At 46.6% G+C, this 15,412-nt stretch overlaps 1 protein-coding gene across 1 annotated transcript; it reads right to left on the reverse strand.

Annotated features, from left to right (window-relative positions):
* Positions 1 to 3,331: 3,331 nt before the first annotated feature.
* Positions 3,332 to 14,119, reverse strand: tamalin (trafficking regulator and scaffold protein tamalin). The gene is made up of 8 exons (XM_035645657.2): positions 13,730 to 14,119; positions 11,042 to 11,094; positions 10,071 to 10,125; positions 8,307 to 8,409; positions 6,995 to 7,088; positions 5,560 to 5,626; positions 4,853 to 4,919; positions 3,332 to 4,121 (listed from the first exon to the last, which is right to left on the reverse strand). Exons 1-8 carry the CDS (start codon positions 13,916 to 13,918, stop codon positions 3,616 to 3,618), a joined length of 1,134 nt encoding a protein of 377 aa, XP_035501550.2. The 5' UTR covers positions 13,919 to 14,119; the 3' UTR covers positions 3,332 to 3,615.
* Between the last annotated feature and the right edge of the window lie 1,293 nt (positions 14,120 to 15,412).

Raw genomic sequence — 15,412 nt, forward strand, 5'->3', positions numbered from 1 at the left:
CTGACATATATGTTCTTTGGATCCGTCAGACCAAAAGAAAATATGTAATGGACCACATCTAGACGCTGATAAAAAAAAGAAGAAATACACAGCTGTCCTGTTCTTAAATAAGAGACTGATTGTGTTGCCCGTGTCGTCCGTTAACACGCTGTCGGTTGGAAACTATGAGCAGCAGCTCCTGGTGAGAAGCCGTTAAAGCCACATGAAGACAACGTAACCTTTAAGGTATCAGCTCGCTGCTGCCGACGAACGTTCATCACTCTGCATTTATTTCCCTGGTCAGACGCTGGTGAAGTTGTCGAGGGCGTGAAGTTTTGGCAATGAAGCTGACTCATCCGAGTCGCGGTTCCTCCTCTGCAGAGGGACAGGTTTCATTTTCACTCGTCGTGAGCTTGACCTCTCCTGTCCTGACCCTGACCTCTCCCGTCGTGACCCTGACCTCTCCCGTCGTGAGCCTGACCTCTCCTGTCCTGTGTGGAGCTTTACCTCGCTGCACCTCGTCTACTCCCCCTGGGTTTAAACTAACACACACACACACACACACACACACACACACACACGCACGCACACGCAGGCACGCGCACACCCGCACACACACACACACACACAGACACACACACGCACACACACGCACACACACGCACACACGCACACACACACACGCGCACCCACACAAACACACACACACACACACACAAACACACGCACACACAAACACACGCACACACAGACACGCGCACACACACACACACACACACACACACACACACACACACACTGACTGATTCTGACGTCGCAGTCGGTTGTCTTCTCTTTATCTTTATGGTGGACTTCCGGCACAGTTGTCAGCCACATCCTGGGCCCCGACAGCCCACACAGGCTCGTATTCCTTTCTCTTTTTTTCTTTTCTTTATCAAACACAACAGACACACATCTCCGCCAGCAGCCACCCAGGCTTTTTTTTTTTTTTTTATGACGCCAGAACTGCTCCCCTGTTTGAACAGGTCTCTTCCACAAAACGGCGTCGACGCCTTGCATGAGAACAGAATTGGTGGTTTTGTCTGGGGTCTTTTTTTGTTCTGTCAACACCCAAACCGTTTCCTCATTTTGAACCAGCAAGAGCGTCTGCGCGGATTCCGTTCATCTGACCAGAGGCTGCTGACGCACGCCTCGCGCTCGAGAAATAGAATTCTGGTCTGAGACCACGGAGGCCTCGAACGCGTCTCCCACTTCCGCTGCATCCTCTTTTCGAATCTGCTATCTCATCATCACTTTTAAAACAGCATTTCAGGTTTGTCCTGATATAAGACTCCGAACCTCTTTTCGATCGTTTCCATAATTTCAGATAAATCTTCTCCGACGAGATGTTGGTGTGAAGAGGCTCCTGTTGTTAGAAGAGCTCCTGTTGTTAGAAGAGCGTTGGATGGAGCACTATGCTGTAAAGTTGCAGTCTGTGCTATGAATTGTTTGGCATTTTGTTGTTTTGAATAAAGAGTTTGTTCATTTTCTTTTCGTTGAAAGTAACTAATGCCGCTCTTCTGGTAGCTGGTTTTTCTGTTCTGTTTTTTTGTCTTGCATGAAAAAGTGAGTGAATCAATAAATCAGCGTGGCCGACAGTCGGAGTAACCTGAGCCCGTTTCCTCTCCCAGAGGTCAAGAACGTTAAAACATATACTGGCGGTTTGTCGTCCACGTGGTCTACGAGGTGTGACGAGCTACGCTGTGCCCGATGATGCAAAGGCCCGTGGAGGCTGCGACACATAAACATGTCTGAACATGCCAGCTGTTGTTTTAATGTGCCACTGCCGACTTCGTCACAGTGATGATGGGAACAATGATAGAACGACAAGAATAAAGTTACTTTCCCTGGTTACAACTTACTTTTTTATGCAGTGATAAAAATCTACGGCGGTAACCGATTACTGATGTTTGGTAACTTGCCGTACGTTGCTATTTAGACATTGGTTCAGTTTGAGATGTCGTCATATGGTGACAGATTCACCACTTTGGAACAACAGTGGTGCTTAGCAGTTGAACGGGACGGGACGGGACGGGACGGGACACCCCCCCTCCCCCCTGCTGAAGTTCTTCCTCAAATCTGCTGCCGCACAAACAGACTCACCACTTTGGAACAACAGTGGTGTGTAGCAGTTGGACGGGACCCCCCCCTCCCCAACCTCCCACTGGGTTAATTGCCGAGCACCAACTGCAGCCTCCTTGTTTGGACCCTTTGTCTCTGTTAAATGGTCCTTTCACGCGTCGTCCCGAGCGTACCATCATCCTGACTAATTATCCCCTCGTTAGGCATTCAGCGCATTTCGATCTCAACCTGCGTTCCAAGCATTAGCCAGCTTACATAACAATCCCTTATGTCAGCGACCATTCTAACACCCCCCCCCCCCCCCCCCCCCCCCCCACCGCCCCACCTTCTGCTTCTTCTTCTCCTCTTCACAATAGCCTGAAGCATGACGACGAGGGCCCGGCTCAAACACATGGCCGCATACCATCGCTCACCGTCGTCAACACTCGCTCTCGGACGCATCTGTGAATGAGCGGCGGAGGACAAAAGGGATCAGCAACGAGAGAGAGTGACCACCATGACCTCATGGGTCAGCTGGGAGCCAGGAATGAAAGGACTCTGAGCAACCCCCGACCAACACACACACACACACACAGACACACACGCGCACGCACACGCACGCACACCCAACAAGCTCTCGGACAACTGAAGCCGCCATGGGAACACGGGCAGCGCGGAAGAGGACGAATCAGCATCCGTCTGCAGGGAGCTGAAAGAAGCCAGTTGTGATTGGAATTCTGGGTCATGCCTTCTTCTCCGCACATTCCTCGCTATTCTCCCAACAATAAACTGTGTCAGAGTCGATACAACGGCCTCCATTCTGGATCCCTCGCACCCCCCCTGGAAAAAAACAAGCCTCCAACCATCCAGAGCCACACCGTCACCTCAAAAACTCGGGCGATAAACGTTATTAAAACGGACGGAAAATCCATGGGTCTTAATAAATTTAGAAGAAACCACGTGGGAAGAAAGGGGTCACATCTCCGCGGAGGAAATAACAAGACGCCTGTGCGTGATCACTCGAGGTCCGGGAGCTAATTTGAGTTTGGGAGCTGCGATTCCCACAGACACTGGCGGCTCGTGGGACAAAATGGATTTGCAACGCACAAGTTCCGCACAAAATGACGCTCCATTCTTTTTTTAGTTTGAAGGGAAGCTAAGGAGATTAAATTTTTAAAAAAAAACACAGGATCCACCCGGGTCATCCGAAGTAGATATCAAAACTCACAAAATGCTGCGTTGCACAATGACATTCAGAACAGGGCGTTTTATTCAGATATCCAAATAAAAAGTCTCGCATGCAGTAAAAACTGAAAAGATTCTTCATTCTGTACATGAAGCAAAAACGTGGAAATAAATAAATAACTTAAAAAAAAACAAAGTTATGTACAGCTGGGAAACTGAAACTGCAGAGCCCTTCAAACCTCTGGTCTCCATTTCTGCGACTCTCGCTCAGTTTTCTTTGGCAGTTTAGCTCCGACTAGTTCGTCTCCGGTGCTTCGAGTCTCCGGGTCTGCTCACGGCCAAGTTTGCCGCTCACAGTTTGCTCTCCTCCTCCTCCAGCGGTCGGTTCAGGCCGGGGATGAATTTGAGGAGGCGCCTGCGGAAGCTCTTCTGTTTGGGCTTCCTCTGCAGCGAGTTGAACCCGCCCTGCTTCTCGCCCGGGCCGGGCGACGACCCCGACGACGACCCCCTGATGTAGCTGCGCGTGCTGGCGCTGCGGGTCAGCTGCGTCTTGGCCGCCGTGAAGAGCTCGCTGGCCGGTCGCAGACGCTGCAGCCTCGGCGCCTGCTGCGTCGTTTCCTTCTTCTTTTTGTCGGCGGCGGTGCCGTGGTCCGAGTCCGCGCCGCCGTCCACCTGGTACAGGCAGGTCTGGTAGAGCGGGTCGTCCTCCGTGGCCATGCTGAGGAAGCTGGCGCTGCTGCTGGTGCTGCCCGTGCCGCGGAGCGCTCGCTGGGCGGCGGGGCTGGGGGCGCCGAGGCTGCCGTACACGCCCGCCGACTCCAGGGACTCGTACACCGCAGCGTCGCTCATCACTATACCTGCAGGAAGGAAGGGCAGAGTCAGGACCGCTGCAGATCTAACGCAGTTCGAGTTCTGTCACTGAAATCGTATAATAATATATATCATTTAAAAAGATAATAAAGATACCTTGAACCTTGAAAGAGGGAACGGTTCAAACTGCTACTGAGACGGGGCATTTCTGGGTTTTTATGTTTGTTATTGGAAAATGTTTGTTGAATGCTATTTGCCCCCAAAGTGAAAAAAATTAATATATGAATACAAATTAATTTTTAAAGCTAATGCCTGAAGTTGTCAATACTGTAGTAGCGAGTAAAAAAATTCCAATTTTATTATATTGGCCGATATTAACGTAATAAAAATGGCCTTCATCAACAAAGAAATGTACTTGAGGTTTAATAATTTATAGTTGAACCATAAAACTTTATCATAAAAAGCAAAAGTGCAACCAAATATATAGAACTTGAATTAAGACAATAAGATTATACTTTCTTCCTTCATTTTTTAAACGTAAAAATGCACTTTTCCTGTCTGCAAGTTTTATTCTGGAGCATAATAGTTATAATAATTATATATGCAGACATCAACAGCAATATGTCCGTGCAAGCCTCTCATCTGCTGATCAGAAAAAATCGATGGGGTCCCTAAATCAGAACTGATAATAATAACTGAAATCTACACATTTTGATACGTTTTAACAGTTTCACATTCTCATCCATCTACAGGCATGTGTGGATTTCACATAACCTACCGTGAACGAGCCGCTGCTCTTGCACCATCAGCGACCGGTATTCGTCCCATTTCTCGTGAAGAGTTTGCTAATGAACAAATACATAAAAGAAGAAGAGAGATACACCATTAAATGATTGCGACACGAAAACCACAACAAATAAGTGTTGCAGCACAACGTCCGACCGGCCAAGAACGAGGACGTAAACACGCAAAAAAAACGGAGAGCAAAAGATCAGCGAGTTCTCCACTTGGTCGTATTAAGTGACACACGTCATTTCCCAAACGTTTTCAAAGCTAATGCACGTAATGCATCTTTAAAACGCTGGATTAGCGTGTGTCGGAGCGAGCGGCTGTGTCGCGGCAGATTCGAGCGGGACAGCTGCTGTAATCTTGGGGGGGGCCCACTCACTTGAACCACTTCACGGGGAAGTTCTTTTTTCTATTTTTTTTTTTTTTTAAACAGCCATGTGTTAAGAATGTCTGCAGCGAGCAGCGAGCCCGCGGGAGGAACTGCTGATGCGACAGGTGGTGTTGCCGGGCGGACAGGTGTGGAGGGACGGAGGGAGGAGGGGAGGCGGTGTCTATATCCAGCCTGTCAACATAACGTGTGTGTGTGTGTGTGTGTGTGTGTGTGTGTGTGTGTGTCCAGGCCGACCCGCTGCTGCCAAACAGTGAGAAACTGCCGCAGCAACACTCAGGACGGAGGAGGGGAAGCAGAGCCCTCACCTTCAGATACTGCAGCCGCGCCTCCAGCTCCGCTTTCCGGATCGAGTCGCTGTAAACCGTCTCCAGCCTGCAAAGTGGGGAAAAAGAAACACAGAAGCTAATAAGTGAAACAGGAAAAAAACACTTATTAGAGGAAGAAAAAAAACTACCAGGGCAGACAACTCCTCAACTCCACAAAAAGGCTCTTTTCATTAGACGCTTGTGGGAACAGTTTCCGCTCAGACACGCCGGGCCTGCAAATCCCTTTGAGTCACGTTAAGGAGACGTAGAGTTTCGTCTGCTCGTTTTCACTCTCGCAGTTTACACGGCACGGGCTCAAGTTTGTGAGTTGTCTAATTCGATGATGTCAGTCTATAAAACCGGAGCCTGCCGCCGCCGCTCTGATGCGGTTCACCTCGCTTCTTTTGCAGCGGCTCTCAGACGTGGCCTCGCTTCAAGTTTTACAAGCAGGGAGCGAGGCTGAGGAGGAGGGAGACGTTCAAATTAAAACATCCACTCTGCAAACTGACAGCATCCTCAAAAGAAGGAGATTATTTCTGATCCCTTGGTTTTCTGATTTAACTTGTGAGAAATGGTGATATTTCCTTTATCCAATAAGTCAATGACTGTTTTCATCATCAGTCAATCTGCCGACTATCGACTTCACCAATTGATGAATTGCTTTGTCTGTAAAATGTGAGCAAATACTCAATCACAATATCTGAGAGCTGAAGGGGGGGACGTCTTCTTCCGGTATTCACCTTGTTGTGATAAAAAATAGAATAATAAAAATAAAACTCAGAATCTCACAATTGAAAAGCCGGAGCCAAGAGAATGTTTATGTTTATGACATAAATGAAGAGCCCAGCATTATTTTTGTAGATTGACTGAATATACAGTTGACAGAGACGTAAAATTAAGGAAAGTTTTCACGTTTCAAACGCCTCCCGTTATATTCCAACTTAATGTCTACGGACTATTAACGATATTGTGGAAACTTCCAGCCCAACTTGGGTTTTAATGAAAGAACCACGGCCTCATCTTTCTCTCGTGTCACACGCGGAGTTATGGACGGTGAAAAAAAGGGAAACATGTAACTTGAACTTTGTCCAAACTTCCACAGATTTAAGAGACGAAAGATCACAGAAGCGAACTTGGGACAGACGATGAGCTCTGATAGGTTTGAATAAAGTCTTCTACCGCGAGCACTTACGGCCTCGTGAGCACCACCGCGCCACTGTTTGATCTTCGCTCATTCTTCGTTCCCACATCATTCACTTACAGGTTCTTCGCCACCCGCTACGTCACACCTCCCAGTTTGAGAGCCACAGAATCGAACGGTCGATCGGTTCAAACTCGTGTTTCGGTTTTTTACTTTTTGCAAAAAAACGTCTGCAAGACTGTGGCCGTGTGTGTGTGTGTGTGTGTGTGTGTGTGTGTGTGTGTGTGTGTGTACCTGAGTGTGTTGCCGCAGGCCCTGATGAGCTGAACAATATCTTTGTGCCGAAATCCCTCCACGGACGCCTCGTTCACACTTGCGATGGTGTCCCCTGCACACACACACACACACAAAGAGAACATGTGCGTTACAACCGGCAGCCGTCTGGTCAGGATGCTCTTCAATCCTCTGCGGCTTCAGTTACTGCAGCCAACTGAGGCTCGTTTGATTCCAAATGAATCCTCGACACATGTGCAACGCAAATGTGGAGCCGCGTGCATTTGTGCCGTCGTGGCACGCGGCTCATCGCTGAACTGCAGCAGGCGCCTCGTGTGATTAATTTCAACGCGTTGAAGCCGTACGGTAGATATACAAATAAATATATATATATATATATATATATATATATATATGTTTTTTATCATTAGGGATTAATCTGCAAAAATATTTCCATATAAAACATCACAGGGGAGTTTTCCAAGTTGTCAGAACCTCGAAGACGTTTGATTCCCGATGAGGTAAAGCAGCGAGTTCTCACATCTGGCAACAAGGAAACACACTGTAGTCTGACATTCTCGAGAAATTACTTAAAACAATTAGTCGCTTGTTAAAACAGCCGACGATTAAATGTCCTTTCAATCGACCATACAGGATTTGTTTTGTTGACCGATGACGACGGTCACGCAAAGTGGATCGGTGTGAGGTGGAGTTGTTGTCCCACGTGTGGACTCTGATGCGTGACCGTTGTGAGGTTTCAGTACAAAGCCTATTTTGGTCTTTCAAAGAAAAAAATACAAAATACCCCGACGCCTCCTCTGCCGCAACGTGATGAAGTCATTGTGTTCGCAGCAGGTCACGGGGGAAACAATAGAGCGAGCATGTGAGGAATGTAGGAAGTGAAACCGAAGTGACATATGCAGGTCGGACAGAAGAGGAAGATCTGACTGGGAGCGGTCGGCGTGAGGCGGAGCGGTCGGACAGGGACACTCTTCTCATCTCAACGTCCTCATTCAAAATTGCATCGACCGAGACACAGAGCGAACGCGCCGGCTGAAACTGCGGGGCGTTTTTTTTGTTTGTTGTTGTTGACGTACGGTAAACAAGCATCAGCTGGGAAACACACACACGCACACGCACACACACACACACACACACACACACACACACACACACACACACACGGAAAATAACGAGGACGAGCTGAACCACAAGCTCCAGTCACGCTCACTTCCCCCCTCGTGTCTATTTCAAGTATTTTCCAGAATATTTCAGGCTTCTTAGATACAGCTCAGATTAATAAGAGAGAAATACACAAATCACAGAAACTCACCAACTCTGAGTCCAGCCTGCAGCGCCGGGCTCTCGCCGTGCACCTTGCACACGAACGTACACATCTCCACCGAGTTCTGGTCCTGATGGTGGAGGCCGTAAGTCTGGAAGAGGCAGAAACAACAACACAATCAGCCTTCAACATTCTTAAAGCACAGAGAGGAATCGGATCGCAGAATGTGACTGATGTCAGCAGTTCTTTGTGGAAATGTTGTGGGCGAGCCGCCGAGGACGCCGCGGCGACGGACTGTATCTGGAGACGAGGCGCGCGCGCGCAAATGCGAGAGGTCGGTTAATCTTGTTTGATAAAAGCTGCTGGTAGAAAATAACGTGACACAGAAATCAGACACTTCATAAAGCTGCTGCTCCCAAAAGAACTCCTGTAGAAACAACAGTTCAACTTCATAAATACTGAAAATATTTTGAAATCCTCTCATGCTTCATCATACTTCTTTACTTTTCACTCCACTGCATCTATTTGAAAAGCATTGTATTATGTATTAATATTTTTTACTGATGTAAAATCATCGGAGTACTTCCTCCCCCACCGCAAGGCCTCAGTGTTTGGTTGTCTTAGAAACAGTGTTTTGTCACTTCCACATGTATTTGCGTGATCTTCCTCGTTTTCAGTCACCGCAGCCGCTCTGCAGAAGGTCACACACACACACACACACACACACACACACACACACACACACACACACACACACACACACACACACACACACACACACACACACACACACACACACACACACACACACACACACACACACACACACACACACACACACACACACACACACACACACACACTTCCCCCTCCATCACACAACCATCAGTCAGTCAGTCGACACGCTCAGACTCAGGTCGAGAGGCAGACGGAAGTATCGAAGCTTTCCGTTAAACCGTTCCTATTAAAACATGGACGAATTTGTTTTATGTCAAACTTTGCAATGATTCCGATCGGCGCGTGACAGCCCTCGCTGCTGGTTCACTGCGAGATGAAAACATGCAAATATCGTTGAAACGCAAATATGGCATTTGCATGCCTGCTGTGGAACGTGGAACTGGCCCCTCATGACTCCTACTTCTTTCAGGCCATGGGGGGGGGGAGGGTGGGGGAGAGGCAGGAAGGGCGGAAGCATCCGACGAAAAACCAGAAATAGAACTATATATATATATATATCATAGTCTTTTCCTTGATGCAGCACTTCACACACAAAACATTTAACTCGCTGCCACAGCTTCTTCAATACCCACCATTATTGTGCAAAAACAGTTAGTCGTTGCCTCTTAAAAAAATTAATTCAAAGTATGAGCCCCCCCCTCCCCGCCCCCCGCGCGCTACAGAGCCGACATTGTGAGGGGAGCGACGCTCCGGGGGGACGTGAGGCGAGATGCTCGGGAGATACCGAGGTCAAATGTGTGAGGCCTGCTGAGCGCGATGGGAGCGGAGCAGCAGGTACGACAGCGTGTGAGCAAACCGCACGCGGCTTAAAATACAGATGAAAAACAAAACACATCCCCTCCTCTTCTCTGCTCGTCATGGGACCAACGTCCACAAGTGACTTGACTGACGTGTGAACCTCTCGCGCCGCGGCCGGCGGATTAGGAGATTTGCAAGATGCGGGTTCTTTTCGGTCGCTTAAAAGTCTCATCTGTTGGCGGCGATGATGCGGCCGACCGTCGAGGGGAAATCCCGTTAAATGGCGCCGCTCACATAATCGCAATCCCCCGCCCCCATATCAGGCTGGCCTCTTACCTGGATCTCGAAACCAAACGTCTCCTCTTCGTTTTTCTCCAGCACCACCAACTTCCTGGAAGGTGAAGAAAGAAAGGAAGACATTTTTAAATATTCTTAATAACATGTTTTCTGTTGGGCTCGGACTCCCTCCTGTGAAGTCGACGTGAGCTGTGTGATTAACCCGAGGGGGAGGAGGAGGACGTTTTCCCATCATCTCTGCCGAGAGTAAAAAACTCTGGGACAGAGTTGCAACGGTTCCCCGATGAATCGTTAAATATCTTTGATATGGATTAATCTGCCGATCATTCGTTGAGTCTATAAAATGGCACCAGATGTCAATGAAACCCCAAAACATTCCTTTTGATGGCGGAGAAGCAGATATTCACATCTATTCACATCTCAACTATCTTTTAACTTCGTTATTATCGTTATCATACGTGGCAGGTTCCTTTTCGGACTAATTGTTTGCGGGTCGACATCAAATCGATAACTTTTTAAAACAAAAAATCCAAAATATTTGAAGGTTTCAGATTCTCCTGTGTGAATATTTGCTGCTTTTCTTGGTCTTAACATTAGAATAAATTGAATTTCGAGAGGGTTCTGCATTTCAGCTAATGGCATCTACTATATTCAAAGACATGAGGAATCATTTAAACAAAGGCAGCTTATTATGTCCGTAAAAATCCAAAATTCAAGACCAATAACTGTAGATTCCTCTGTGTGTGTGTGTGTGGACGTCACGGACCCTCGTCCTCATACAAAGGGTCTGAACGATCCCTCGTGCAGAGGCGGGCGAAAAAGACACATGAACATTCATGGGACGGACGTCAGGAATATCATACATGACAAATGTGAGGGGGGCCTTTCGCTCTGAGACGAAGCTGGACACTTAATAAAAGAAAAAAAAGATCAGTGTGTGAAGAAAAGAAAAAAAGGAGAAGTTCAGGGGAGAAACGTCAGTGATGAGATGCGATGAGGGAGTTTTGTACCTTTGTGGCTCTGGCGTGAGCGTCAGGGGTTTCCACTTCTGCAGCCCGCCGCCCTGCCGGGAGAGAGAAACAAAAAGGAAACGACGTGGAGCGTGTCAGACACCTGCGTCAAGGTTCATGCACGATCACTCACGAGGCAAAAGAAAAAATCCCTAACGTTTCCTGGACGCGCCTACTGTAAACACACACACACACACACACACACACACACACACACACACACACACACACACACACACACACACACACACACACACACACACACACACACACACACACACACACACACACACACACACACACACACACACACACACACACACACACGCACACACACACGCACACACACACGCACACGCACACGCACACACACGCGTGTAGGTGTTTGTATTTTGAAGCTTCTGGCACATTAAGCTGCTGGTACAAAAACATTCGACGCTGAAACCAGAAATACGCGTCGGGCTGCTCTCGCTGTTCAGTGACAACATCCGAAGAGGGAGGACGACGACGTCAGAGCAACTATGATCCTAGCTCCAGTTCCAAATCCAAATGAACAGCCCTCAGGCCCATTGAACAAACTAAATAAAGGCATATTCACTCATGTGTGTACTTATTGTAACGTGTGTTTTTATTCCCGTCTAGCCAGACAACTCTCGAGCCACAATAACTGCATTGAGTGGAAACCCCAGCCGGTCGGGACCCTGCCCCTCGTACCTGAGCGTGTAAATGAGGAAGGTATCTGCGCTCCGCTAAATCACTTACAAATCAATCCGCCTCTTGTTTTCCAGCTCGATCATTTTCAGAAACGCTGTGAAAGGGCTGCTTTGTGTCCCGCAGCAGTAAAAAGAAGAAAAAAAACGTTGCTTTCTCTATGCCCCCCAACACTTACAGAATTGTCCCCCCGTCTCAATGAGCACATTTATTCCCACGTTAAACCGCACGGAGTCCCACGGGGGGCGGCCCGAGCAGGAATCTCCATCCCCGTGTGTGTGTGTGTGTGTGTGTGTGTGTGTGTGTGCACAATGCACTGTTGTAGCCGCTCACTCCGGCTTTACAGAACATTAGCAGTGTGTTAGGGCCAGTGGAGAACTGTACAGTTGACACACACACACACACACGAGCGCGCGTCCACGTTAAACTATAGTTTCCAACTGGATGTAAACATTCACCAGAAAGTCTGAAGGAAACAAAGTTACTGATTTTTGAACAGCTGAGCTTTATGAGAGATACACTAAAAGGGAAATGTGAGGATTCTTTAACCAGTATTAAGCAACGTTGTCACTCTGGACCATCAGAGGAGGAAACCCGACAGTGTTCTCCTCAAAATATTTTTGTAATCGGGTTAAAACAATCAACATGATTATTTTTAGTGAGGGTGCCCTCGGCGCGCTCTTATTTTGAAATATAAATCGACACGTGGAAAGTTATTTAAAACAAAAAAACAGCTGATTCATTTCATCCATGTGGCCATTTTCCAGCAAAGTGAGCTGAGGAGTGAATCAATTTAACATAATCGACCTTTGATTTATCAACAAGTGACACAGGCCCCTTCACACGTGACCTCGCGGTGACCTCACGAGAGGAATTTTGGTTGGTTCAAAAGTCACAGACTTTTGAATGAGTCTCTTTTTTGTTTTTGTGTTGTTGTTTTTTTTTTATTGTTTGTCCTGTTACGTTCGTGTATTCTAAAAAAATTCTATTCAACCAAGATTTCTCAGGAGTCACCGGTGTGAAGGGTCTGGACCCTGACACAACGTAAATCACGTCCCCAGTTTGGGTGGTCCGCGCACACACACACACACACACACACACACACACACACACACACACACACACACACACACACACACACACACACACACACACACACACAGTTGTTCCCTCGAGTCCCAAGCTGCTGCATCAGTGAGATGTGCATCTCTGCAGATCAACACAGATTCACTAACATTTTCCAAAAGACCACACACGTGAGTAGAACTGTACATCCAAACTTCTATGTATATATATATATACAGTATATCTAGGAAGCGTTTTGCCGTTGGATGTGATGAGTCTCTGGCCATTGGAACATTGTCTCTTCCTCTTCCTAAAAGTGCTTCATTAGAGCTTCAACAGTTAATCGATTAAAATGAATTGGGAACTATTTTGATAATTGATTTATCGGTTCTCAGATTTCCGCTTCTTAAACGTGAATATCGTCTGGTTTCTTTGCTCCTCTGTGACAAACTGAATATCTTTGGTGGGTGGACGAAACAAAACAGAACATCACCTTGGTGGTTTTGTGGAAACACAATTTACTTTTTTTTTTTCTTCACCATGTCATGACATTTTATGAAGCAAAGCAACTAATCGGTTAATCATGATGATGAAATGAATTAGTAGGTCGCCTCCCTGACCCTTAACATCACTCTGGGCATGAATCCACAGACACGCAGACATGACTCTGAAAACAAGCAAATAAATAAAAAGGGATTCTGCCTCCAAAGACGATAAACTCGATATTAAAAAAATTATGAACAATAAGAACTTACAAAGTGATTTATGACAGTGACTATATAGTCACTTTCCATCCACAGGGGCCAGTGAGCGAGGGGCCAAATAAACCCACCTGGTCAATAACGGTGGGGTTTGTTTTGTTTTCTGTTGTTGTTGTGTTTTTTTTTAATAATACAAATGGACATTTCTTACCTTCTTCAGGTTCCTGGGCAGCGTCCCGCCCGAGTACGCCAGGGTCTTGTAGTCGTACACGTCGGACGAGTGGCTCGGCGCGTCCGCGGTGCGGCAGCTGTCCGACTTGGACGAGGCGAAGTACACGTCGTGGTCCTGCGCCGCCGCCGGCGCGCTGGAGTGGACCTTCTTCAGCCTCCGGAACGTCATGCTGGCGTCATGCGCGAACGTGGCTCCAATAGAGAGAAGTAGGACAACGTCTTGTTGTTGTTGTTGTTGTGGTGGTGGTGGTGGTGGTGGTGGTGGAGGAGAGGAAGAGGAGGAAGCGGCCGAGGGAGATGCTGTGCGCGCGCCGACTGAGCCTCCGCGCGGAGCCGCCGCCGACTTCACTTCACCGGAGTTTCTTCTGGTGCGTAAAAAGTTGGAGGCGGGGACATCCAGCGTCCCGGCCCCGCCCCCTCCCCCGTGCTGCCTTCAGGCGCAACTCGGACGTTTCACTAAGGCTGTCGTGAAGGCAGCAAAACAAAAGAGGGAGAGAGAGCAGTTTTACTTTAGAAGAAGATAAAGATGGAGCGATAAAGTAAATATTGGACAACATTTATTAGTGCAATAAAGTCGTTGAATCTGAATTTATATTTCTCTCTCTCTCTGTGTGTGTGTTTTGAATCAGTTTAAACCCAATAACTCTAAGACTGATGACATGTCTGCGAGACAAATGTTACATTCATAAATCAAGGACATTCAACTGTAGTGTTAGTTTATTTCAGACCTTTTATCAATTCATGTGTAAAAAAAACTTTAATGCAATTTAAAAAATATCAAAAAAACTTTCTTTCTTTCAAAGGTTTTGTTTCGTTTTGTCAGATTCTCTCAGGGTATTTAAAAATAATAATTTTACCATCAACATCAATAAAAACAAATACAAACACACACTACATCCCACGTGTTTGTTATTGCTTTATGTGTAAAAACAGAAAGTATGTATCATCAAGTTGTTGAAACAAGTTTATTGTGAAATAAAAGCAGAGCTGAATCAACAAGTCAATCAACTGTTTGGATTATTGATTCAGTGTTTTGTTATTTTCTTTAAAAAAAAGTGATTCTGCTCCTTCTCAGGTTCCAGCTTTGATGATGAAAAAATGTTGAAGATTTTCTGCTTGTCTCCGTTAAATTTATTACAAACTTGTTTGTTCGTCAGAGAAAACAAGACTTTTGAAGATATCACTGTGGGATTTAGGAGTTTGTGATGGACATTTTTTCACAATTTAAACTTTTTGTTCTGGTGTAACTTCACTGACACCGAACATTCACTTGTATATGATGTGTCACAGCATTTAAAATGTCTCACTTCACATGCAAACAGTCGAGTAGATAACTGACCGGCAGCTGCTGGCAAAGTTTCCGAACATATGCGATCAAGTCACATGTCCTGGATTTGTCAGATATCTGCAGCATCTGTTTCTGGAAGAACAGACACTAACTTATCATTAATATTATTATTATTAGTGTTACAGAGGACGACGGAGACAACTGGAGAGTGATCTACTATTTGACGACAAAGATATAAAGTTGTAAAATGACAAATAAAGAATTTTGATTCACTGCATCTAAAAACATGTTGCAGGCACCTAGGGCCGCAGACTGAGGAGCAGACTGACGCCACCTGGTGGTAGGAAAAGGAAACTAAAAATGAGATTCACAAAC

This window comes from Scophthalmus maximus, chromosome 3 (genome assembly GCF_022379125.1).
Source record: "Scophthalmus maximus strain ysfricsl-2021 chromosome 3, ASM2237912v1, whole genome shotgun sequence".
Taxonomy (NCBI): Eukaryota; Metazoa; Chordata; class Actinopteri; order Pleuronectiformes; family Scophthalmidae; genus Scophthalmus; species Scophthalmus maximus.

Bases quoted from the DNA above. Each gene is read 5' to 3' on its own strand.
- tamalin (XM_035645657.2), bottom strand. From the start codon at position 13,918: ATGACGTTCCGGAGGCTGAAGAAGGTCCACTCCAGCGCGCCGGCGGCG. The intron at 11,095-13,729 runs GTAAGAAATGTC...CTCTCCCGGCAG, and splicing joins TGCCCAGGAACCTGAAGAAG to GGCGGCGGGCTGCAGAAGTG. The intron at 4,122-4,852 runs GTAGGTTATGTG...TCCTTCCTGCAG, and splicing joins AGAGCAGCGGCTCGTTCACG to GTATAGTGATGAGCGACGCT.